Source organism: Acipenser ruthenus, chromosome 35, assembly GCF_902713425.1.
Source record: "Acipenser ruthenus chromosome 35, fAciRut3.2 maternal haplotype, whole genome shotgun sequence".
In the NCBI taxonomy this organism is placed as follows: domain Eukaryota; kingdom Metazoa; phylum Chordata; class Actinopteri; order Acipenseriformes; family Acipenseridae; genus Acipenser; species Acipenser ruthenus.
Genome location: NC_081223.1, coordinates 10,561,267 through 10,586,860, shown reverse-complemented (window position 1 = coordinate 10,586,860; position 25,594 = coordinate 10,561,267). Strand labels below are relative to the sequence as shown.

The following is a 25,594-nucleotide window of genomic DNA, read 5'->3' as shown; positions in this document are numbered from 1 at the left end:
TTTGCTTTCTCAATGAATATCGGGAGTGGCATTTGCTGTAGCAAAAAGCAACAATGACAATTCCTTTGTACAAGGTCTCTGTTCCTTTTATCCTCTTTAATTTTGAGCCATTCTATTTTAGGATGAGCTAAGAATGCTACCTGCAATTCAGTACGTTGAAGATCAAACCAAATCTGATAAAGGAAGTTAGGAAGCCTGTTTCAGTTTTACCTGTATATAAGGTAAAAAAAAAAAAATTCTGACACAATATATTCTACTAGATATTGGATCATGTATAATGCTTTGCTTAACAAAAGATTTGTCATATGTAGAGAGAGAGCGTTTTTTCCCGCAGAAACAAAGGCTGCTAGTTTTTTTCAGAGGAACAATAGCCACAGTTTTTATTTTGCTGAATTTTAATACACGAGAGAGCTGCTTATGATTCATTCATTTTTTAAGAAAACATGTTTGAAAACGCAAGGTAGCGCATTCAATTAAATGTATGAAACTGGACTATGACTTCACATGATAATGCTAACTATTGCGTCAGTAAATTAAAAGCTAAGCACAATTATACATTACTGTACATATCTTTCAGAATGTATCTACAGTGGAGCTTGAGAAATACACGCAAACCCAAGAAAAAGAATCGCCTCGCCTTATTCTCTGCATTGCAAACAACACGTTGCAAGAAGTCATACAGTGACTCTTTCAATCTTTTCTCAGGCAGAACTGCTTCAGATGCTGCTCCAGCTTTACTGGGAACACACCGTGCATTTCACTTGCAGTACCTCAGGGTGTACTCCCAGGTGCTTGGATTCCTGCAACATTATATACTGACAGACCCATATTCTTATTTGCAAAAGCGTTTAATGAACTACAACCTTAAAATGCAATTTTGAAAAATCTACAGCTTTTATAAAATAAATAATTATATATATATATATATATAAGTGTGTGTGTGTGTATATATATATATATATATATATATATATATATATATATATATATATATATATATATATATATATATATATATATTTGTTAAATATTTTTAACAATGAAATGCATTAGGATACAATTATTTGTATTGCGTATTTCAATTATTTTTAAAGCAGGGGTTACATATATTGCATTTAATTATTTGATATTGTTACAAATATTTATTGGATACATTCAAATATCATAGTGCAAAGCGGTGCTGCTATTTGCATATCAGATGATTGAGCGCTACGAGGGACAGTGCAGTTACACAGAAGTGTGTGCTACATGACACAGGTGTTTCTAATAATCTGTCCAGCCCCGGTCTTCATTTCCGTCGCCCGCGCGCCTCGAACTGCAGACTGGCGTACTGCACGTCATCCGGGACCTGCCAAAAAAAAGTTGTTTTTCTCTCGTCTTGTTGCTGTACTATCATATAGTATTGACATATGAAAGGAATATAGATCCGTTCAAAAGAAGCCGTGTGAGATTATCATGAATTCATATTACTTCACTGGAGTATTTTAGGGCCCTAGTCTCACTTGGTTTACGCGCTGATTACGCGCTGGAAGGAGGGCTTACAAGTAAACCAAGAGATAAGGTGAAATTGCATTTTAATATCTGTAAGTGTATCTATGTATGTATGTGCTTGTATACCTGTATATGTATTTAGACCTAATGAGAAAATGACGCAATCATAATAATAATAATAATAATAATAATAATAATAATAATAATAATAATAATAATAATAATAATAATAATAATACTGTACCTCTGATCCTATCTTCGGTCTGGCGTGCTTTCCTCCAGAACCCGTGTTTTCACATTGCCCTGTGAAAAAAATATGATTTTAAACATAATTTCAATTTTGAAAAGCTCATTAGCAGAGTATGTAAAACGTCGTATCACGTACCTGTGGTTTGTTTCTTAGACCTGACAGGTGTTTGTTTGACGTCATCCCTGTAACGCAAATCTATGTTAGACACGAGAGTAAATACTATCCGAAAGGTCTATCAGAAAAGTGAATGTGAACAATATGAACTCTGTCTTCAGTATTCATGGAATCTGTGATAAATAGTTAAAACACATACATGCTCAACACGCACACGCATCAATCGAAGCATTCAGTCCGTATATATATATAAATGAGCTACTTCACACTATTCGGTGTAGGCTACTTTACACTAAGCAATAGTTAGATAAATACTTACCGTTCATTTGCCAAATGCGCATCTGTTTGGCACAAAAACAAACAAAGAAAAAAACATGAATTTACTTCTAAATCTTTTGTAGTTTTGCCGTATTTAGAATAGCTTGTTAATAATATATATTATTTGTACTGTAATTCTTGATATGTATTTTTTGTATACAGCTGTCAGTCGCACTGGATAAGCATTGTGGAGTAGTGGTTAGGGCTCTGGACTCTTGACCGGAGGGTCGTGGGTTCAATCCCCAGTGGGGGACACTGCTGTTGTACCCTTGAGCAAGGTACTTTACCTAGATTGCTCCAGTAAAAACCCAACTGTATAAATGGGTAATTGTATGTAAAAAGAATGTGATATCTGAATAATGTGATATCTTGTAACAATTGTAAGTCGCCCTGGATAAGGGCGTCTGCTAAGAAATTAATAATAATAATAATAATAATAATAATAATAATAATAATAATAATAATAATAATTACCTGGTTTATTCTGTCTTCGATAGCATATTGCCAGTGTAATTAACAAAGTAATCAGAAGAAATGAAGCTGCCGCCAGCGACCCATAGAGGAAGAGTGGACACGCACCGCTCCCTGTAACACAGTTAAACAGGTGAAAAGAGAACCGCGCACCGGTACTGTATACCGCTTCAGTACAATAGTGCTGCTGACACGAGGGATGCATTAAGAGGCGCAAGAAGATGCGGCGCCTTCACGATTCTGATCATTTTCAAGATCCTCTTTCAGAGACGGTTCTTCAGTCACGCTTTATTTGAACGAGCGCTTGTTTAATTAATTACCCAGTAGCAGCGCTGTCTAACACATCAGAAATGGTCCTGCCTGAGTGTTAATGAGATTGATATTTAGTAACCTGCACTGCAGACATTGAAGTTTGTCTTTTTTTAAAACTCATTACAGTACAAGTACATACATACTAAAACATCATGTTTACTTCTTACTTGGTGTTGATTTCATTTGCAAAGCATATTTAAAACTGCCTTTAACAAGACGTAATCTAAGAGAAATTAAGATAATCAGATTCCATCTTCATGATACGAACAGTTCCACTTCTTCGGGAGATGATATCAAAGTATAATTCTCATGTTACACTGGCTATTCGACTCGTTGAGATCTGTGTATGCAATGTTTGCTGGACATCAGATTACTTATTTAAAGGTAAATTGATCATTAAACAAACACGTGTATTGCCTGCCAGAGACATCTATCAAAATGACTGCAATTTAAATCTTGTACTTTATAGAAATCCGGATATACCTTGATGCCCTGTATATACGTTATAATGCTTTATTTATTTATTTATTTAAGTATGAATGAAAAAACAACTGATCCCCAAAAATGTTCAGGTTTCTAACTCTCTTACCGGTCTTGCTCACGCTTTTGCTCATGTCGCGCCCGCTCTCTGTTTCCACTACACACGTGCACACGGACCCGCTGCTCCACACATCGCCTGGAATGGTGATCTGATTCCTGATAAAGTCCGGAGTGGATTCGCTGGAATCTCTGGACCCGGAGTCGGTCAGTTCGTGTTCGACATCTCCTTCTATGACCCAGTAGACACGAGCCGGCTCGGATACCCCGAACACCAGACACACTAAAGTAGCGGCGCCGCTGGACTGGACTTCGCCGTCTGAAGGGGTGATGATTTCAATATAAGCGAGGTCATCGGAGCGTTCTGTATTGGAAACAATAAGAGCGATGTGAATATATAAAACATTAAGAACAACATGCTGGATAATAACGTTGTATAACCTAACCTATAAGACGTTGAAGCCATAGCTGGACTTTATCAGAGAATTCTACAGAGATGTATGCTGTTCTTGAAGAAGGCCGTACAGCCAAACGTTGACTTCAATCTCAAATCCAGCCCAATGTTCAATATTGACACAATGGATACACACGATATATTTACTCTCCATGTTCGCCTCCGACCCGCTGCAGCATCGCCCCACTGCCCTTAAAGCAAAAACATTTCATCACAATAACACATTATTTCAGAAACCATCATACTTATTCAATACCTTCTTACCTCGTATTACTAACGTTGATCCATTGCCCAATAATATAGCTGAGCTGCTAATCAAACCGCAATAGTAAGTCCCAGAATCGTCCACCTGCGCGTTGTTTAGGTTCAGGGAACAGGTTTTCTTGATTTCGTTGCCCACGAAGCTGCCACCGGGACTGACACTTTGATAAGTTTCCAGGGTCGGGATGCCCTTGGACCGCAGTTTGAACCAGATGACACTGAAACACTTTGCTTTCTGGAAGTCCCCGATATGGCAGGTGAAGTTGACGCTGCTCCCGACCTCGACTCTGACTAAGGGCGGGTATTGGAACAGTCCTGCATCTGCAACTGAAACGAGAAAAAAGAAAAACGAAGAGCCTACTGTTTATATCTCTAATAATAATAATAATAATAATAATAATAATAATAATAATAATAATAATAATAATAATAATAATATGGAATAAATTGACCTGGGCCAACAGGAGAACATTTAGTAATAGGTAATTTAGTTAGCAATTGGCAAATGGTATTATTATTATTATTATTATTATTATTGAAGGAGTTTCTTTTAGTTTTCCAAACAGCAATAACATGGCCAACCAAAACATTTTAAGAATCTACTCGGTAAATGGAAAAAAATAATTTAATAATAATAATAATAATAATAATAATAATAATAATAATAATAATAATAATAATAATAATAATAATACTTCAAACTCTAGAAAGATCGTTTTCATTAAATAATACATTGAAATCGTATTCTGTATAGTGTGAACGGTGCCGTATACAAAAATAAATCATATAGGTCAATCGAAACAAAAAAATAGCCTATAAGTAATAATATTATACAAAATGCAAGAGTAATATAAAAGTGAAACACAGATGTGTTGTGCGATGTTAGAATATAAACAGTAAAGCCACGCTTACCTTGCAGCGTGTAGAATAGCAGAATGAGCCGGAGCAGCATGGTGGGAAGTGCACAGCAAGGCTGGCGAGGATGTTGTGTGTGTGATCCGCACTGCAGACACTATCAGTGAACAGGGCAAGAAGAGGGGCTGCAACAGACAAGCCAGGAAGTGCAGATATTGTATACAGATCCCGCTGCAAGGTCCTTCACTACCACAACATCACAGTTATATATGTCTAAACAAATACATACAACACAAACATGCATTCCTACACCAATATTAATATTCAAACAAAGTGATCATTAATTCCAATCTTCTAAAACTCCTCCTAATTCACCTCGGTGTCAAAGCCGTTTCTTTTTGTAAAATGAAATACAAATTTGCGAACATTTCTTTTTTTAGAAGCCTGTTTTTAGAGTGTTAAACAAACGCGTATTATAGAGAAGGGCTGTGTCGTGCTTCGTGTAACATCTACGGATTGTAAGAATGAACACACCGCTACATCTTCTGCTGTCAGACATCATCCTCCGGAACTTTTCTTTTGAAAGACAATTTGTTTATAACAGTTTGCTTACCACCTGGTCATCCTTTAACTAGAACGTCAGACATATAGTCATGTGCAAATGTATCAGAACACCCCATTGCTTCTGTATTAGAACACCCCATTGCTTCTGTATTAGAACACCCCATTGCTTCTATATTAGAACACCCCATTGCTTCTATATTAGAACACCCCATTGCTTCTTTATCAGAACACCCCATTGCTTCTGTATCAGAACACCCCATTGCTTCTGTATTAGAACACCCCATTGCTTCTATATTAGAACACCCCATTGCTTCTATATTAGAACACCCCATTGCTTCTTTATCAGGACACCCCATTGCTTCTGTATTAGAACACCCCATTGCTTCTGTATCAGAACACCCCATTTCTTCTGTATCAGAACACCCCATTGCTTCTGTATCAGAACACCCCATTGCTTCTGTATTAGAACACCCCATTGCTTCTGTATTAGAACACCCCATTGCTTCTGTATCAGAACACCCCATTGCTTCTGTATCAGAACACCCCATTGCTTCTGTATCAGAACACCCCATTGCTTCTGTATCAGAACACCCCATTGCTTCTGTATCAGAACACCCCATTGCTTCTGTATTAGAACACCCCATTGCTTCTGTATCAGAACACCCCATTGCTTCTGTATCAGAACACCCCATTGCTTCTGTATTAGAACACCCCATTGCTTCTGTATTAGAACACACCATTGCTTCTGTATTAGAACACCCCATTGCTTCTGTATCAGAACACCCCATTGCTTCTGTATTAGAACACCCCATTGCTTCTGTATTAGAACACCCCATTGCTTCTGTATCAGAACACCCCATTGCTTCTGTATTAGAACACCCCATTGCTTCTGTATTAGAACACCCCATTGCTTCTGTATCAGAACACCCCATTGCTTCTGTATCAGAACACCCCATTGCTTCTGTATCAGAACACCCCATTGCTTCTGTATTAGAACACCCCATTGCTTCTGTATCAGAACACCCCATTGCTTCTGTATTAGAACACCCCATTGCTTCTGTATTAGAACACCCCATTGCTTCTGTATCAGAACACCCCATTGCTTCTGTATCAGAACACCCCATTGCTTCTGTATCAGAACACCCCATTGCTTCTGTAGTTTTGATTTGTTGTGCTAATGAAATCAAACCACCGGAACTGAAAATCTTAGAAAATTGTCAAAATAGGCAAATGAGCGATTCTCTAATTCCACTGATGAACTTGAATAGACCCCACATGCTATTTAACGTAGTAAGGGAAAAGGAGCACAGAGCCACACACGGTGAAACGCAGGAGACTTTTTAGAAGTTGTTTAAGACGCCTAATTAAAGCACAAAGCGGTCGGACATTTTCACACACAGAGTGCCTATTCTTATTGTATAACTGATTACTGGGCTGGAACTGAAATTCTCACACCCAGGTAGGTATATAAAGGATATCAATTACAACATTGAGGTGTTCTAATAAATGTGCACGCTGCTGTGTGTATATATGCAAGGTGTCCGATGTTACAATTGACCCCATGGCCAGGGTAAGTTGTAAAGGAGGATGGGGTCAGATGTAAGAAACACATTTCATTTAATTCAAACAATACATTGATACATATTTTAACATGTTGTTACTATTAAGCAAATGCAAAACAAAGAATACATCGATAAACATTGGCGGTATTTATTGACGGCGTACAGCCTACAGGTGCATACTGCAGAATGATCGTGGTGCCTTTTAAAGGTTCAATTGGTCCAGTGGTTAAGGAAAAGTGCTTGTAAGTAGGAGGTCCCCGGTTCAAATCCGACCTCAGCCACTGATTCATTGTGTGACCCTGAGCAAGTCACTTAACCTCCTTGTGCTCCGTCTTTCTGAGACGTATTTGTAAGTGACTCTGCAGCTGATGCATAGTTCACACACCCTAGTCTCTGTAAGTCGCCTTGGATAAAGGCGTCTGCTAAATAAATAAATCATATATATATATATAGATAGATAGATAGATTGGATAACTGTATAGACAACATATAAAACAGTCATCTTACCAAATACTAACTTGACTAATTGCAGATGCTGTGACAGAGGCTGCTATGAACTGTACTGTATATAAAACATCACATTACATGTATAGAAGGGGAGGAATAGCCGGGTACTTTTGGATGTGACGTCATGGCGCTCATACCTCCCCTTTTTTTTCGTTGCCTGAAATTCTTATCGATTGGGTCATGTTGAGGTTTGGGTTGTGTTGCAGAACTAGCTGCTTACTTTAGATGTTATTTTATACTGAGTGCTATTACATTGACTGGTCTAGCGAAGGGAGACCTTTTGAAGTTGTTGCAACAAATACTGTTGTGGCATTTAGAAGCGCGAGGCCTAGGTCTTTACTGGCTGTAAACTTCCGGACAAACCAGACAACATTTTCCATATCACTTTATAAAACGCAGAAGCATACATGCGAGTACAGGCCAGAGGAAGAAGTAAGCCGCAAAACGTCAGAGGAACTAGCGGCCTGCATGTACTGGGAGGTGAAGTGTGTGTGTGTGTTTTTGTTCTTTGCTTTTACTATCTATGCAGAAAAACAAACAGTCCGTGACCATTCAGTTTGGATTAAACAGAAGTACAAGAAAGCCATACATATTTTCCTGATACCACTAGAAAAAAAACGTAATACAAAGTACATTGTTTTCAAAATACATTTAAACCACGCTGCTGTTTTTTCTTCTTTACTGACAGTTGGAAATAATTTGAAAGACGTTACTTTTTATGTACAGGAGGTCACTTTAACAACAAAGGCTGCGTCTGTAAACGCGCTCTCAGGTCGGACGGCACTGTAGAAGTTTGTAAACTCCTGGAGCACTCTGGGCCATTTGTATGATGATGACCAAAGTATAACATAGCAAAGGGTAATAAAGCACTGTGAAAGCATGGTGACGAACAGGTAAGCGTAAATAATAGTGAGGAAAGGTAAAGCTGGGGTACGTTTCCCGATAAAGACAGTAGGTCTACGACTGGCGGGTCTGCATCGTCTCTTTGGTTCACAGCCGCAGCCGGCCTCACCGCTGTGCAGGATCTGCGCAGATTTCAACAGGTGGAGCTAGTGACGTCACGCAACAGCCCTCGAAGAACGCGCATCTGCGTAGAACTGTGCAGATCTGCGCAGAACTGCGGACATTTACACTATAACAACACGATTTTCTATAGCAGATAGGAGTTTGTAACGGAGGCTTGTTTCCTCTGATGAAAAAAAACTCACTGGACTCCTCCAATTAAAACCCATGCTCAGATCACGTCATCTGCTACTGCTAGTACCGTGATTAAAAGCAGATAGGAGTTTATAATGGAGCCTTGGGGTGCATCCTGTAGAACCTCATTTATCGGCACCCATTCATCCGCGACTTCAATTATCCGCAGCTATCCGCAGCCAATTGTACGCTGCCCCCCGGGAGCTCCCGTCCATAGTCGGCAGTGGAATAGTCTGGACTCAAACCGTCGGCCTCCAGGCTATAGGGTGCATCCTGCACACCACGTGGAGCGCCTTTACCGGATGCGCCACTCGGGAGACTGTATCTGAAAATCAGACACGAAAGAATAAAGAGACAGTGATAGTACAGTTTATTAATATCTTGCATGCATTCAAAATGAGTCATTTCTTATTTTTATAATTATGACTGAAGTTGCCATAAAACAAACATTTTTAACGTGAGACATAAATACATAAAATCCATCAACTCATAGAAGGTGACGACAAAAATCAGTACTATACAGAAGAAAATAAAGTCTCTTTTTTTAAAATATGCAATCTAGAAAGCAGAATACTGTTGTTTGTAATATATATATATATATATATATATATATATATATATATATATATATATATATATATATATATATATATATATATATATATATATATATTCAGTGTTTTTGAATAGTATAATATTGTCACAGAAAGACTTGTCTAAAGTGACCACATCCCATAGCAGGATTTCTGTGAAGACCAATTGTAACGCATAGCAATGTTTGACTGTAATTTTAGAGTGTGTAATTACTGTCTAACTGTGGTAACCGTCTCGACCACTAGTAGGCAGCAAAACTCTAATAAAGCAGAGATTGAATGTATTTCCAGTACCAGTAGATGGCGCTCCTCCTTCGAGTGATTTAATTGTGTGCAGAAAAGTCCAAGATTTTAGGAAACCAAACACTCGACTAACCTGGCTGTTGTAAACCTGGTTTATTTTATTTAATGAAAGATTTTAACATGTTGAATTCAATTGGGCTGACATTGGATAGTCCAAGATTAACGCGAATCAGGGTCTGTGAAACCAGCTGCTTAAGGTAAATTTCCCCTTAGCTTTCCACTTAAGTGCTTGCAGGGTGTTGCAGAAATGACTTCATACATTTAACTCAATACTCTACAGTTATGGCCAAAAGTTTTGCATCACCTCGATTTTTAGGAGTGAGACATAATAAAGACATCTAAATTATCTTCATATAGTTCTTTAATTTAACATCATGTAATCAAAAAAAAAAACTACAAAATGATATTGCAGAAGTCTACCGGAAGCCATAATAGTAGTACAGTGTTTCATGTTAGATTTTGAAATGTTACATTTATCAATTTTTGTCAGTTTTTCGTTAAGTATATGGAAAACTACAAAGCGGTGTGTAATTCAATATGTTAACATAACATTACTCAGCAGGTTTCATTCGACTTTGTAAAGCAAAACTAGTTAATTATATAGTGTGATGCAAAACTTTTGGCCATAGATGTAGATAAGGGAAAATATGTTTCTTGTTAAACCTTAATACTTAAATGTCTTTTTTTCATAGACCCCGATTAGCACTGATCTTGGACAGCCCAATATTAACTTAGGCATGGTAAGCTTTATTATGATAAGCAGAAACAGTATTAAGAAATAGACTGTATTAAAATAGATGTTTATGCACTTACAAATAAAACAGACACTTTATATATTTGTTTTGTTGAACTTTTTATTAGTCCATAAAAGCAAAGCAGCAGAAGAGCAGATTTGAAGAGCTGATCTTGTGTGTTTTTTTAACTGCAACACTTTCTTTCAGGACCTCAACAGTCTCCTCGAGTCGAAGTGGAAATGTCAAGAATCTGGTATTTTTGTATACGTTTGCATATCAGAAGACTTGTCAGATTTTTTTTCAAGTTCATGTTTCTAGCTTAAAAAAATAAGATCAGCATTTAGAACACAGAGGGTTACATTTGCAGACATCTTTCTAAACTCTATACCGGAAGCTATTAAACGGGTGCGCGTTGTAGCTGGCATGGCTTATTGAACACATGTAACGCTGCAGAATCTACACACTAAGGCTGAAAGCTGGTTGATCTTGCAGTGTGTGCTGGTCCATTGATCCTGCAGTACTGGTGCTGGTCCATTGATCTTGCAGTACTGGTCCATTGATCTTGCAGCACTGGTACTGGTCCATTGATCTTGCAGTACTGGCTCACAGTTTTCTCTGCTTTCTGCCGCTCTGATATTGAAAAGACATGACAACATATTGATGTGGTGAGCACGTGGAGTTAAGTGTCATTAATCATCATACCTGGTTAAAATTCTCAAAGCTCTTTACTCCAAATCGTCATTAGCATTTTTTTCCCTCAGTAAAAAATATTTAATGAAAGTAACTCGTCACAAAATGAATAAAGAAACAACGTGACACTAATATTACAAGCGTCAACATTCAACGTCTGAGTTGATTTCTGTGTTGTTGACTTCATTAGATGTTTTTTATTTTTTGCACTAATGAAAATTTGAAGTAAAGAATATAGCCCTATGCGTGTTAACACTGAAATATCTAACATAAGCAAGCGGGGGTGGTTTTCTCGTTTCAAAGCACATTGTGCAAATGGCTGTGCATGTATGCATACTAATGAATCAATGCAAGGTTTTACCTTTGGGTTTTCAGCTCTGCGGGTCGAGGAATCCGCAGTCTCCTCTAAAGATACAAAACAAAGCGTTGTGTCTGATATACAGCATTGCTAAGCACAGCTCAACACGATCAATGCAGAATTACAACGTGGCCCGTGTTGTTGCCTAAAATTTACTGTGTTTTCATCAATCATGCCTATTAAACAAACACGCAAGGACTGCATTTATAGACTAAAAGACACCTAATAAACTCACCGACAAACATTAAGACGAGAAGCCTTTTGAAGACAATGTAAAAGGCACAAGCTTTTGTCGCTGAATTTATTAGGTCGCTCTTGGAGGTTTCCGTCGTTGTATTTCTTCATCTCCGGGACCCTTTGCAAATTGAAGTTTAAAACACAGCGGAGTGAAAGATTCAGAGAATGCCAATAGATGCAAATAGCACCAACGTGTTTAACTAAAAAAAACCCGCTTTAAAATGTCTGTGGCGCATTAAGAAATACAACAGTAAACGTTATAGACAGCGCATCTTGTAAAGTCATATTATTATGTATTTCTTAGCAGACGCCCTTATCCAGAACGACTTACAATTGAAACAAGATATCACATTATTTTTTACATACGATTATATTATTTTTTACACATTATTTTTTTACATACAATTCCCCATTTATACAGTTGGGTTTTTACTGGAGCAATCTAGGTAAAGTACCTTGCTCAAGGGTACAGCAGCAGTGCCCCCCACCTGGAATTAAACCCACGACCCTCCGGTCAAGAGTCCAGAGCCCTAACCACTACTCCACACTACTTGTATAAAACTAAGACCTCTAACTGAATAAAGCAGCGAGTCGGTTAGCCGTGGCTACTTTGTAAAGTGGCACACAGGCACGCATATTGGAATAGGAAAGCTTGAGGTGTTTAAAACAGGTGGCGCAGTATTCTGTTAACTCTGGATCACGCGTTATCGATCTCAGCTCTGCAAACGCAACAGCTTTAAAAAGCGAAGTTTACTAAACAGTGTATGGGTAAAGAATAGTATTGACAGCAAGTAAATAGATGCGGGTTACCTTTTTTACTGCAGATTGAAAAACACGTAAAACCCAGGAGGAAAGCTGGCAGCGCAGAGACCAGGGCGACTCTTGCTATTGTGCCATAGTACACATGACAGGACTCTGTGAAGAGATACGTGATACAGATTGAACTTCAAAGCTATTCGAGTCAGGAAGACACATCAATAAAGCGCAATGTTAATACCTATACAGCGCCTTATTCTAAAGGTATTTACCACTGTGCTAAATTCGCACCATTTCTTGTAAAACGAAAAAGAAACTGTGACATTTTACAGAACCAGCAACAAACGGCTAATTAGTACATACCCCCCTGAGATTAATGTAAAGATTTTCAATATATATATTTTTTGTTAACCTTTTACAATACAAATAGTGTTAATTTAGCACGATGATACATGTTATTATTATTATTATTATTATTATTATTATTATTATTATTATTATTATTATTATTATTATTATTATTATTATTATTATTATTATTATTATTATTTCATAGTTGCATTGAAAACGGAGAAACTGGAAATAACTATACTCAACACAGCAGACCAACAATCTCATAAGTAACATGTCACACTCTAAACACGATGATAGAAATCTCTTAAGTATACACACCTCCCGCTGTGTATGAGATCTCCCTGCTGCGGATGACGGTGCTCGAGTTCAATTGCGCTCCACAGGCGCACACCGCCCCGCTCTGCCACGTCTCCGCCGGGATTGTCAGCCTGCTCGTGGCGCTGTAGCTCTCTCCGCCTCCGCCCGTCTCTTTGATACCGGAGTGCGGAGCTGGTGCCGCCGTGAGGCTACCGGAGATGAACCACTGAAACCGGATCAGGGGCGAGGAGAAGCCCCGGGCCAGGCAGACTAATGTCAGCGTCCGCTCCGAATCGAGCGCGCTGGCGGGGGCAACGGGGACCAGGATAGACACAGAAGCATTCTCCATAAAACTGTCTGAAAATTGATATAAACATTATTTATATATAGAAATATAGTCTAAAATAAAATAATTTCGTTTTAAAACACTGTCAACGTTACTACCTAAACCAAATGCTTGAACATAAAATCATACACATTTAAGTATTTATATACGTTTTTTTGTATATTCTCAAGCAATTTAAATACACGCTAAGACGTGTTTAAAGTGTTCTGCACAAGACTTTCATTCCTAAACATAATGGTTGACAGCCGGCTCAACAGTAGCCCAACAAATATAAATCTGTGGCCAAAGGTTTGGCATTACATATAATTTTAGGATTGCGACATCATTAATATATATATATATATATATATATATATATATATATATATATATATATATATATATATATATATATATATATATATATATATATAAGTATATGGAAAACTACAAAGCGGTACATAATTCAATATGTTAACAGTATGCCAATATGGTAACTCGACTTTATGAAGCAACGTTAGTTAATTCTATGTAGTAAATGATGCCTCAATCCTAAAATTCTAGGTGATGTAAAATATTCGGCCATAGCTGAATTGGGAGAAAGATGTAAAGTCACCTGTGCTTAAGTCTTCTCAATGTTGCAGTTTTTTTTTAGCAGCTTAAGAAATGAGAGGTGAGAAATGAGAAGAGTCGCCAGAAAGTGAATCACACAACTGTGGGATGAGAACAGTGTGTTTGTGCGTTTACAGGAACGCGAGATTTCAGGTCCCTGACATCGCCTATACCGGGGAGCAGAACCCCGGACAGCGCCTATACCGGGGAGCAGAACCCCGGACAGCGCCAATACCGGGGAGCAGAACCCCGGACAGCGGCTATACCGGGGAGCAGAACCCCGGACAGCGCCAATACCGGGGAGCAGAACCCCGGACAGCGACTATACCGGGGAGCAGAACCCCGGACAGCGCCAATACCGGGAGCAGAACCCCGGACAGCGACTATACCGGGGAGCAGAACCCCGGACAGCGCCTATATCGGTATTCTTGTTGAAATGTAGAAAGTGGTTCACATGTTGCAAAACGTCCACGTGTTTAGACGACGAATCAACACCTTTAGCAAAACATGAGCAACTTTGGTGGTTATATTCTAATCTCATTTTTATACCCTGAAAGATGCATATGTGTTTATTTATATATGTGTGTGATCAGTCGATGTATCTGTATGTTCACTTACAAAAGTTTATCATGGTATTTTTGCAGTTTTCCCACGCTTTTCCAATGTTATACAACGTATTTACCATACTTTATCATGCATTGTCTTTAATGCACTCGGTTTTAGTATGGGAAGCGTTCATAACGGTTGCAAGGCGTCTTTTTACATTTTGAAAATAAACAAACAAACACACAAATAAATCAAATTAAAAAAAATAAGAATAACCACACATTTGACTAAAAAGCTTTCATAATCAGCCCCGTATTTATATTTCACCTCTGACGATCAATAAAGACCCGTTTGAGAACTCCAGGGCGTTAGAACTGTATTCAGCGCAGTAATAGACCCCGGAGTCGACGGGCTGCACGTCCCGGATGGTCAGCCCGCAGTCCCCATTGCTCGCTCCTCTCGTAGTGACCCTGCACCCGGGACCTGCCTTGCAGCTCGTGTTCAGAGCGATCACCTCGCTGTCCTTCTTCATGAACCAGCGCAGCAGATCCGTGTCTACGACGCATGCGCTGGAGGAACAGAAAGTCTCCACGAGGTCTCCAACCGCAGCGAACTGCTGAGCCGGTGTTTGGTGCAACATGGCGCTGTCTACTAGATAAACTACATCGAACATAAAATAACACGAATATATAAAAGAGAGGTGAGCCGGCAAAACCAAAAGTCATACAAAACGACTGGAAACTATCAATCAATCAATCAATCGATCAATCTGTATTTGTATATATGCCTTTCACGATAAATTGCCCCAAAGCACTTTACATAAACATTGACAAATATTGAAAGTAGCAATAAGCAATACAAGTGAACAGTAAAATAAAAAATAAAACAATAGGATAGAGCAAGAAAAAAAATGCATGTTTTTATGTACCTACATGACCTTATATATATATATATATATATATATATATATATATATATATATATATATATATATATATATATATATATATATATATAATTCAGTTGGTACTTCCCTTACATATCTTGGTTTAGGGGCTTTATAGCGGAATGTTCAGCCACCTGTGTTCTTTTTCTGAATCTTGGGAATAGTAAATAAGCCGGCAGCCTGTGATCGGGTTAAAATATCATTTAATTAAGATGCAATTGAAAGCCTTATGAGTTAAAATAACACCTTCAAATTAATCCTAAACCGGACAGGAAGGCAATGCGGAGGTGCTAGCACAGGGGTCATGTGTTCCTGTCTCGTAGTCCCTGTTAAAACTGTACCAGCAGAAATGTGTATAAGTTACATTCGAGATATAGCATGACTACGAATACCAGAGAATAGGGCATTGCAGTAATCAATATAGAAGATACAAAAGCATGCATCAGTCTCTCAGCATCTGGTCAGTAAAAGAATGCTTCTCAATTTGGCGATATTTCTTAGATGACAAAAATTATTTCTGTAAGAATGATCTGGGTCAAAGATGACACCTACATTTCTCATTTCTGTTTTAAATGACGACATATATCATATATCAGGAGGAAAGCTGGCAGCGCAGAGACCAGGGCGACTCTTGCTATTGTGCCATAGTACACATGACAGGACTCTGTGAAGAGATACGTGATACAGATTGAACTTCAGAGCTATTCGAGTCAGGAAGACAGATCAATAAAGCGCAATGTTAATACCTATACAGCGCCTTATTCTAAAGGTATTTACCACTGTGCTAGATTCGCACCATTTCTTGTAAAACGAAAAACAAACTGTGACATTTTACAGAACCAGCAACAAACGGCTAATTAGTACATACCCCCCTGAGATTAATGTAAAGATTTTCAATATAGTTTTTTTTTGTTAACCTTTTACAATACAACCAGTGTTAATTTATCACGATGATACGTGTTATTATTATTATTATTATTATTATTATTATTATTATTATTATTATTATTATTATTATTATTATTATTATTATTATTAAAGTGGCAAACTTACAGACAGTGGTTAGTAAAACTGCTACATTTTACAGATTTGTTTCAGAACTTGCATAAGAGAAAAAAAGACAAGTACACGTACCAGAGTTTCCAAAAAACAGAACTATTATCTCAAGGATGAGAATGCGAACCATCTTCAGACCTCCTTTGAAAAATGCAGCATTCAAAGCAGAGCAAAAAGTATTGCCTGTGAAGTTTCAGCTCAGTCTCTATCGCTTGAAGATTTGATATCCTGTGCAGAACAGCAGCCAGGTGGTTTCTGCGGTGGTGTGCTCATCACACATGAAGTGTGTATTAGTTGATGCTTATCAGTGGAAAATAAAGAACCACAGCATATAGACTGTGTACCGTGGTGGTCTCCTCCCCAGCTATCAAGCCGTGTGAAGGGACAACAACACCTGCACCCCCACCCCCTTCGATATTTCAGTGACCAAACTGACCCACAGCAATCTGCAGACATTCACAACCTATAGGAGGGAGAAATAAACCATCACACGTATTTAGTTGTTGTTTTAGGCAGCTTGCAGACTCGTGGAAAAAAAGTCTAATAAAATCATATCAAATGTTAATTGCAATCTAAAATATGTTGCATGGATTTAGATTGTTAAATGTGGTTTTACAGTGTGGTGGCCATATTTATCAAGGTCTTTATGGTGAAGTGGTATTTAATCTACTGTAAACCAAAAACAGTATTATTCAATTGCTTTTTAAAATCAGCTTTTAAAACATTAACTAGAACGCATTAAAACACAATCGGCCAATGATCACAAAGCATTGGGCACAATATTAATACTTTAATTGCATTTCTGTGTCATTTGTTAGCCACAATTTTATAAATGTATTTTATGTTGTTTTTTTCTTTCATAAAAGTTGTGCACATTTGCATTTGGGTTGGTTTGGCAATTTGCAGCTAAATCAGTCCAATGGATACTGCTACTGCTACTGCTACTGCTACTACTACTACTACTACTACTACTACTACTACTACTACTACTACTACTACTACTACTACTACTACTACTAATAATAATAATAATACATCATTATAGCATAAAAACTCTACATTATAAAAGTGTGTTTTTAATCTTGTTTTAAAAGCAGTGACACTTGGTGCTTCCCTTACAGAGCTAGGCAGATCATTCCAGAGTTTTGGGGCCCTATAGCTGAATGCTCTACCACCTTTTTTTTAAAAATTTGTGGGACAGTAAGCAACCTGGCATTCTGTGATCTGAATGGGTGTCTTGGTAATAAAAGATCATTTAAATAAGATGGTGCAAGGCCATTTAATGCCTTGTAAGTTAAAAGCAACACCTTCAAATCTATCCTGAATCAGACCGGAAGCCAGCGCAGAGATGCTAGCACAGGAGTAATGTGATCTCTTCTCTTAGTTCTCTCCTCTATTTTATAAATACCTGAATAAAGGGAGCTATTCACAATATTTAATGCTGTGGCATTTATTTTGGAGAATACTCTTTAAAAAAGTGGTGTAGGGATAGGATCTAAAGCACATGTAGTGGATTTCATCTTCTTAACTATATTAGCCAGATCTATATGACACATCTAAATTTGGTACGCTGTTCAATATCTGAGTCCTAATGTCAGAAACCTTTTTTTTGTTAAAGTGATTCATGAAGTCATTACAACTTACCGATGATAGTGTTTGATTGGACAGACTCTGGAGGAGGATTAGTTAACTTAGCTATAGACTGAAATAGAAATTTAGGATTATTCTTATTTGTTTCAATGAGATTTGAATAAGAGGCTGATCTTGCTGAGGATAGTGCAGCCCTATATTTGAAAAATATTAGCTTTCCAAATGAAATAACCTGAAGTCTAGTAGCTCTCCATCTATGGTAGTTTGTGACACATGTGTTTGTTCATACGTGTTGTGTCGTTAAACCATGGGGAGAATCTTTTCATACCCACTTTCTTAATTTTATAAGGTGCAATAGTATCTAATGTGTTTGTTAGAATGTCGTTATAATTTTCCACCAGCTCTTCAACCAATCCTGGCTGAATAAAAGATGAAGCGGACAATGCTTCCAAGAATTTGTCAGTAGTTGATGAACTGAGAGATTGAGTTTTAATGGATCGAGCCAGGAGTTTTCTAGTACCAGGTATTAATACTTAAAAGATAAACGCAGAGTGATCTGAAACCGTGAGATCAACGACAGAACACAATTCATATTGAAGCCTCGTGTTTGCAAAGAAGAATTCAATAAAAAAAAATGGCTCATCATTTGAAATCCTAACAATCAAAATAAACACCAAGCATTTATTATTTCACTATTTTTGGGGGGAGCGAAAATCAAACTGTTCCTTTTACCAAACTGGCTATAAATAACGTAGGTTCACATCGGACCTTGTGAAGGAAACTCCTGAGTTTATATATTAGCAGGGATGGTAATAAGACTCCTATTGCACAGCAGTTTCACCCATTCCAGGTTTTACTACGAGCTTGATCAGCTACAGTGTATATGTTAGAAGCTCAGGTGTGTCTGATTGAACTCATAGTAAAACTAGGAATGGATCAAACAGCTATGCAATGGGAGTCTTATTTACATCGCTGCTGAAGCTTTTTAGCATGAGTGTTTTGTTTTCTACCTAGAAAAAGAACTTCTTAATATGGTCCAACAAGCAAAAATCATTATATGCAACTCATTTCAAACATTTGGTTTTTCAGAGTGAATTAGTTAAACATGCAAGAAAAAAAAGTGTTGAATTCAAGTATTTTATTAGTTTTTTTTCTTTACTTATACACAGTGGGAGCAATTATAACATTTAAAGATTTTTAATTACCAAGCACTTTACTGTGAAGATAATGAAGTCTATGGTGCATATCCAAAACATTAAGCACTTGTGTCTAGATCTCATTTGAATGTATGATCTGGTGCACCTTCAATGCCTTTAATGCACTCTTGTAATACTTTGAGAATGGAAATGAAGTTCAATATAATGACAGAAGCAAGGCTGTATTCAAATAAAGAAAAGGACTTCTTCAGTTAAATGCATTTCCATTGCTTCATCTTTCCTCTTGAAAACGACCTCTGTGAGGAGAGGATAAATAATTCTGGTCAGATCACAAATGAAAATCAAAACCCTATTAAACATTTCACTGTCAAATATGTTTGTATAAAGTATTTGCAAAACAAAAAGACCATGATATTTAAGAAACTAGAACCATTAGAACTCTAGCACGTTTAGGTTCTATAGAATGGGTTCCATTTGGAATCAAAAGGTTCTAAATGGACCCATTTGGAGCCCCAATACCAATAGTTCTATTCTGGTTTTATATTTTTTTATAGTTTTCTTTGGTGAAACCTTTTTAATGGATCCGCTCAAATAGATATAAATCCGTTATTCAAAACCATTTGATCTTCAGCTCTTCGGTCTCTCTTTGTATTACTGCCTCATTATTGAGATGTACCTGTGCTGTTTGCCTGCTGGAAGAAGGGCTTACGCGATGGAAAAGTATTTCTTCCAAAAATAGGGCCCCAAAGTAAATAAACTAAATATTACCTTTGCAATTAGCTTTGCTTGTTATTGTTCCAGCGAACTACAGCAAAGTGAATCCACATCGCAACGAGAACCCCGGGGATGAAGACATACCGCCAGACCGAATAAGGAAAGCAACCTGCAGCCCGAGCTAAACAGAGATACAAAAAAGACAAGTAAAGGTAATGTTTCTATTCGAATGCAGTACAACTCATAGAAGACTCAGGTAACAACATTTTGTCGCTTTCGTTTTGATATAGGATGCTCCGACATTGTTAATCTCTTGTCCTCACTTGAAGACAGCTGTATATAAGAAGGTTTACAAATGAGAGGAGGCCATTCGGCCCATCTTGCTAGTTTGGTTGTTACTAGCTTATTGATCCCAGAATCTCATCAAGCAGCTTCTTGAAGGATCCCAGGGTGTCAGCTTCAACAACATTATTGGGGAGTTGGTTCCAGACCCACACAATTCTCTGAGTAAAAAAGTGCCTCCTATTTTCTGTTCTGAATGCCCCTTTATCTAATCTCCATTTGTGGCCCCTGGTCCTTGTTTCTTTTTTCAGGTTGAAAAAGTCCCCTGGGTCGACATTGTCTATACCTTTTAGAATTTTGAATGCTTGAATCAGATCACCGCGTAGTCTTTGTTCAAGACTGAATAGATTCAATTATTTTAGCCTGTCTGCATACGACATGCCTTTTAAACCCGGGATAATTCTGGTCGCTGTTCTTTGCGCTCTTTCTAGAGCAGCAATATCCTTTTTGTAACGAGGTGACCAGAACTGAACACAATATTCTAGGTGAGGTCTTACTAATGCACTGTAAAGTTTTAACATTACTTCCCTTGATTTAAATTCAACACTTTTCACTATATATCTTGTTGGCCTTTTTTGTAGCTTCCCCACATTGTCTAGATGAAGACATTTCTGAGTCAACATAAACTCCTAGGTCTTTTTCATATATTCTTTCTTCAATTTCAGTATCTCCCATAGGATATTTATAATGCACATTTGTATTGCCTGCCTGCAGTACCTTACGCTTTTCTCTATTGAATGTAATTTGCCATGTGTCTGCCCAGTTCTGAATGCTGTCTAAATCATTTTGAATAACCTTTGCTGCTGCAACAGTGTTTGCCACTCCTCCTATTTTTGTGTCATCTGCAAATTGAACAAGTTTGCTTACTATACCAGAATCTAAATCATTAATGTAGATTAGTAATACCAGATGACCTAATACTGATCCAATCAGAAATGGTCCTCTGTGTTAATGAGATTGATATTTAGTAACCTACACTGCAGACATTGAAGTTTTTCTTTTGTTTAAACTCATTACAGTACAAGTACATACATACTAAAACATCATGTTTTCTTCTTACTTGGTGTTGATTTCATTTGCAAAGCATATTTAAAACTGCCTTTAACAAGACGTGATCTAACTTCAATGTATTTATTTACGTATGTACAGTATGCATGTATTTAACCGGGAGATGTACCCATTGAGACCGAGGCTTCATTTACAAGAGGGTCCCGGAAAACAACAAAAGGACAATTGCAAAGTACAAACAACACCATACAAACATGTGCGGTTCAAACTTAGTGAGCTGCATACAGAGATCAAGCACAGATTCAATAAGACCTAGATCTGTTTGTGAATGTACGAAGGAGAAGCATTGGCAGCAGAGTCTAAGCAATTCACAAATCTGATCTTAAAACAAGAGAAATTAAGATAATCAGATTCCATCTTCATGATACGAACAGTTCCACTTCTTCGGGAGATGATATCAAAGTATAATTCTCATGTTACACTGGCTATTCGACTCGTTGAGATCTGTGTATGCGATGTTTGCTGGACATCAGATTACTTATTTAAAGGTAAATTGATCATTAAACAAACACGTGTATTGCCTGCCAAAGACATCTATCAAAATGACTGCAATTTAAATCTTGTACTTTATAGAAATCCGGATATACCTTGATGCCCTGTATCTATATGATAATGTTGTTTTATTTATTTATTCAAGGATGAATGAAAAGAATTAATCACAAAAAACATGTTCAGGTTTCTAACTCTCTTACCGGTCTTGCTCACGCTTTTGCTCATGTCGCGCCCGCTCTCTGTTTCCACTACACACGTGCACACGGCCCCGCTGCTCCAGACCTCGCCCGCAATGGTGATCTGATTCCTGATAAAGTCCGGAGTGGACTCGCTGGAATCTCCGGACCCGGAGTCGGTCAGTCCGTGTTCGATGAGCCAGTAGACACGAGCCGGTTCGGATACCCCGAACACCAGACACACTAAAGTAGCGGCGCCGCTGGACTGGACTTCGCCGTCTGACTCTGAAGGGGTGAGGATTTCAACATAAGCGGGGTCATCGGAGCGTTCTGTATTGGAAACAATAAGAGCGATGTGAATATATAAAACATTAAGAAAGCATGCTGGATAATTACGTTGTATAACCTAACCTATAAGACGTTGAAGCCATAGCTGGACTTTATCAGAGAATTTTACAGCGATGTATGCTGTTCTTAAAGAAGGCTGTACAGTTCACTTCAATCTCAAATCCAGCCCAATGTTCAATATTGACACAATGGATACACACGATATATTTACTCTCCATGTTCGCCTCCGACCCGCTGCAACATCGCCCCACTGCCCTTAAAGCAAAAACATTTCATCAAAATAACACATTATTTCAGAAACCATCATACTTATTCAATACCTTCTTACCTCGTACTAATAACGTGGATCCATTGCCCAAGTACATGACTGGGCTCCTAATAAAAGCGCAATAGTAAGTCCCAGAATCCTTCACCTGCGCGTTGTTTAGATTCAGGGAACAGGTTTTCTCGATTTCGTCGCCTACCAAGCTGCCACTGGCTCTGACACTTTGATAAGTTTCTAGGGTCGGGATGCTCTTGGACTGCAGTTTGAACCAGATGACAGTGAAACACTTTGCAGTGGAGAAGTCCCCGATATCGCAGGTCAAATTTACGCTGCTCCCGACCTCGGCTCTGACTAAGGGCGGGTATTGGAACAGTCCTGCATCTGCAACTGAAACGAGAACAAAAGAAAAACGAAGAGCCTACTGTTTATATCTCTAATAATAATAATAATAATAATAATAATAATAATAATAATAATAATATGGAATAAATGGACCTGGGCCAACAGGAGAACATTTAGTAATAGGTAATTTAGTTAGCAATTGGCAAATGGTATTATTATTATTATTATTATTATTATTATTGAAGGAGTTTCTTTTAGTTTTCCAAACAGCAATAACATGGCCAACCAAAACATTTTAAGAATCTACTCGGTAAATGGAAAAAAAATAATTTAATAATAATTATAAATAATAATAATAATAATAATAATAATAATAATAATAATAATAATAATAATACTTCAAACTCTAGAAAGATTTATCGTTTTCATTAAATAATACATTGAAATCGTATTCTGTATAGTGTGAACGGTGCCGTATACAAAAATAAATCATATAGGTTAATTGAAACTAAAAAAAAAAATCTATAAGTAATAATATACAAAATGCAAGAGTAATATAAAAGTGAAACACAGATTTGCTGTGCGATGTTAGAATATAAACAGTAAAGCCACGCTTACCTTGCAGCGTGTAGAATAGCAGAATGAGCCGGAGCAGCATGGTGGGAAGTGCACAGCAAGGCTGGCGAGGATGTTGTGTGTGTGATCCGCACTGCAGACACTATCAGTGAACAGGGCAAGAAGAGGGGCTGCAACAGACAAGCCAGGAAGTGCAGATATTGTATACAGATCCCGCTGCAAGGTCCTTCACTACCACAAGATCACAGTTATATATGTCTAAACAAACACAAACATGTATTCTTACACCAATATTAATATTCAAACAAAATGCTTATTAATTCCAATCTCTATTCTAAAACTCTGCCTGATTCACCTCGGTGTCAAAGCCGTTTCTTTTTGTAAAATGAAATACAAATTTGCGAACATTTCTTTTTTTAGAAGCCTGTTTTTAGAGTGTTAAACAAACGCGTATTGTAGAGAAGGGCTGTGTCGTGCTTCGTGTAACATCTATGAAGCAGGACTCGGAGAGACAGTGTGAAATTGTTTATCGCGATACTAAACAGAGAATTCCTGTTCGAGGCCAGAATTCACGCCACCAAAAATTAAGAAATCCTTTAGTCTAACTTTCACGCTTTCGCTGCACTCTTCTCGGTCTCTCTCGCTGTCTCCCTCCCACAGGCTCATGCACCTTCTTATATACCCTCTCTTCATTTCCCGCCGCTGTCCGGCTCAACCAATCAAGCCCATACTCTGCTGCCCCCTTATTCCAGCTGCTATTGAGATAAAGCATGGACTTAGCAACAGCACCCCCGGACAGCAGCAGCATGCATTCACGCGCTCATTCACTCAACCTTCCCATGCTAACTAACCACGGGACCCGTTCCCCTTACAATACACGTAACACAAAACACAGACAAGACAAACAAACTGAACAGACAACAAGTCCTGCAGCGATGCACTTGTCTGGGTCGTTATAATGCATTCTTGGGTGTATATCCTCCCCACACAGACCTGTAATCAGCGTTCAGGTAGGTTAGACATACGTTTCAAATGCAAATGTTTACTGATATATAATATAAATTAATATAAGGTATAACAGGGAAAGCAATTGTATATTTTTTTATATAAAAATAGCCATGTAGCTTTACTAGTCGCTTAACCCTGGCTTTTCCTTTTGAAGACCTTACCACTCTGCTACCCGTAGATACCGTGTGTGTGTGTGTGTGTGTGTGTGTGTTTGTTTGTTTGTGCACTTCTGAGTTCTGATCATTCATTCAAATACCTTAAGAAAAAAATATAGCAAGAAACCACAGCGCCCTCTGCCTTCGGTACTCGGGTAATACAATTGAAACGTGTTTATTAATTTTGACTATAATTAATAAAATACCACTGAACGCACTATAACGATCAGGTGATTGCCAAGTTCACTTTTTAATAGAGATGACGAAAGCGGGTGAGTCTACCTGTGTGCGTCACTACGTCAAAGACCCGACAATCAATATGAAATCCATACAAACGCACCAATCAGAAAAGAATAATCACTGAAGAAATGTGGGATCAATTTTCATTCTTTTAAAAGCGTCACCAGGCTGGTTAAAACAAACAGGGATCGCTCTGGGAAAGCAGCTGCGTGCAGGGGCTCTGCAGGGCTAGCCGGTGTTATGCCAACTATGTGTGGCAAGTGTACTCTACGCGCATGCGCTGTCACATTTTAATGACGCTACTCCGAACGTATTCAGTACATTTTTAATCCTTCTGTAAGAACCTACTGCTAAGTATTTCAACCTTCATATATCTTAACTTTAGGTATTTTGTAAATATAAATATATTTCTAAAAAAAAA

The 25,594-nt window shown here is 37.9% G+C and overlaps 2 protein-coding genes across 4 annotated transcripts; both read right to left on the bottom strand.

The window, feature by feature from the left end:
* Positions 1-1,058: 1,058 nt before the first annotated feature.
* Positions 1,059-24,398, bottom strand: LOC117971962 (uncharacterized). 3 transcript variants are annotated; one of them, XM_059007782.1, is made up of 8 exons: positions 23,813-24,398; positions 22,916-23,239; positions 3,546-3,857; positions 2,648-2,758; positions 2,175-2,196; positions 1,877-1,923; positions 1,736-1,794; positions 1,059-1,348 (listed from the first exon to the last, which is right to left on the bottom strand). In XM_059007782.1, the coding sequence occupies exons 1-8, from the start codon at positions 23,850-23,852 to the stop codon at positions 1,289-1,291; spliced, it is 975 nt and encodes a 324-aa protein (XP_058863765.1). In that variant the 5' UTR covers positions 23,853-24,398; the 3' UTR covers positions 1,059-1,288. The 3 variants fall into 3 exon arrangements, with proteins under 3 accessions (XP_058863765.1, XP_058863764.1, XP_034765848.2); XM_059007781.1 differs by lacking the exons at positions 22,916-23,239; positions 23,813-24,398 and adding exons at positions 4,212-4,535; positions 5,121-5,524; XM_034909957.2 differs by lacking the exons at positions 1,059-1,348; positions 1,736-1,794; positions 1,877-1,923; ... (1 more) ...; positions 2,648-2,758; positions 3,546-3,857 and adding exons at positions 19,467-19,743; positions 20,216-20,342; positions 22,264-22,569.
* On the bottom strand, positions 10,468-15,437 carry LOC117395421 (T cell receptor beta chain MC.7.G5-like). The gene is made up of 5 exons (XM_033994317.3): positions 15,026-15,437; positions 13,237-13,572; positions 12,619-12,723; positions 11,575-11,618; positions 10,468-11,153 (listed from the first exon to the last, which is right to left on the bottom strand). Exons 1-5 carry the CDS (start codon positions 15,369-15,371, stop codon positions 11,127-11,129), a joined length of 858 nt encoding a protein of 285 aa, XP_033850208.3. The 5' UTR covers positions 15,372-15,437; the 3' UTR covers positions 10,468-11,126.
* Positions 24,399-25,594: the final 1,196 nt, after the last annotated feature.

Bases quoted from the DNA above. Each gene is read 5' to 3' on its own strand.
- LOC117395421 (XM_033994317.3), bottom strand. From the start codon at position 15,371: ATGTTCGATGTAGTTTATCTAGTAGACAGCGCCATGTTGCACCAAACA. The intron at 13,573-15,025 runs GTGAAATATAAA...ATCAATTTTCAG, and splicing joins GTCTTTATTGATCGTCAGAG to ACAGTTTTATGGAGAATGCT. The intron at 12,724-13,236 runs GTGTGTATACTT...ATCTCTTCACAG, and splicing joins GATCTCATACACAGCGGGAG to AGTCCTGTCATGTGTACTAT.
- LOC117971962 (XM_059007782.1), bottom strand. From the start codon at position 23,852: ATGCTGCTCCGGCTCATTCTGCTATTCTACACGCTGCAAG. The intron at 23,240-23,812 runs GTAAGCGTGGCT...TTCTCGTTTCAG, and splicing joins GCTATTCTACACGCTGCAAG to TTGCAGATGCAGGACTGTTC. The intron at 1,349-1,735 runs GTACAGTATTAT...TTTTTTTGGCAG, and splicing joins GACCGAAGATAGGATCAGAG to GTCCCGGATGACGTGCAGTA.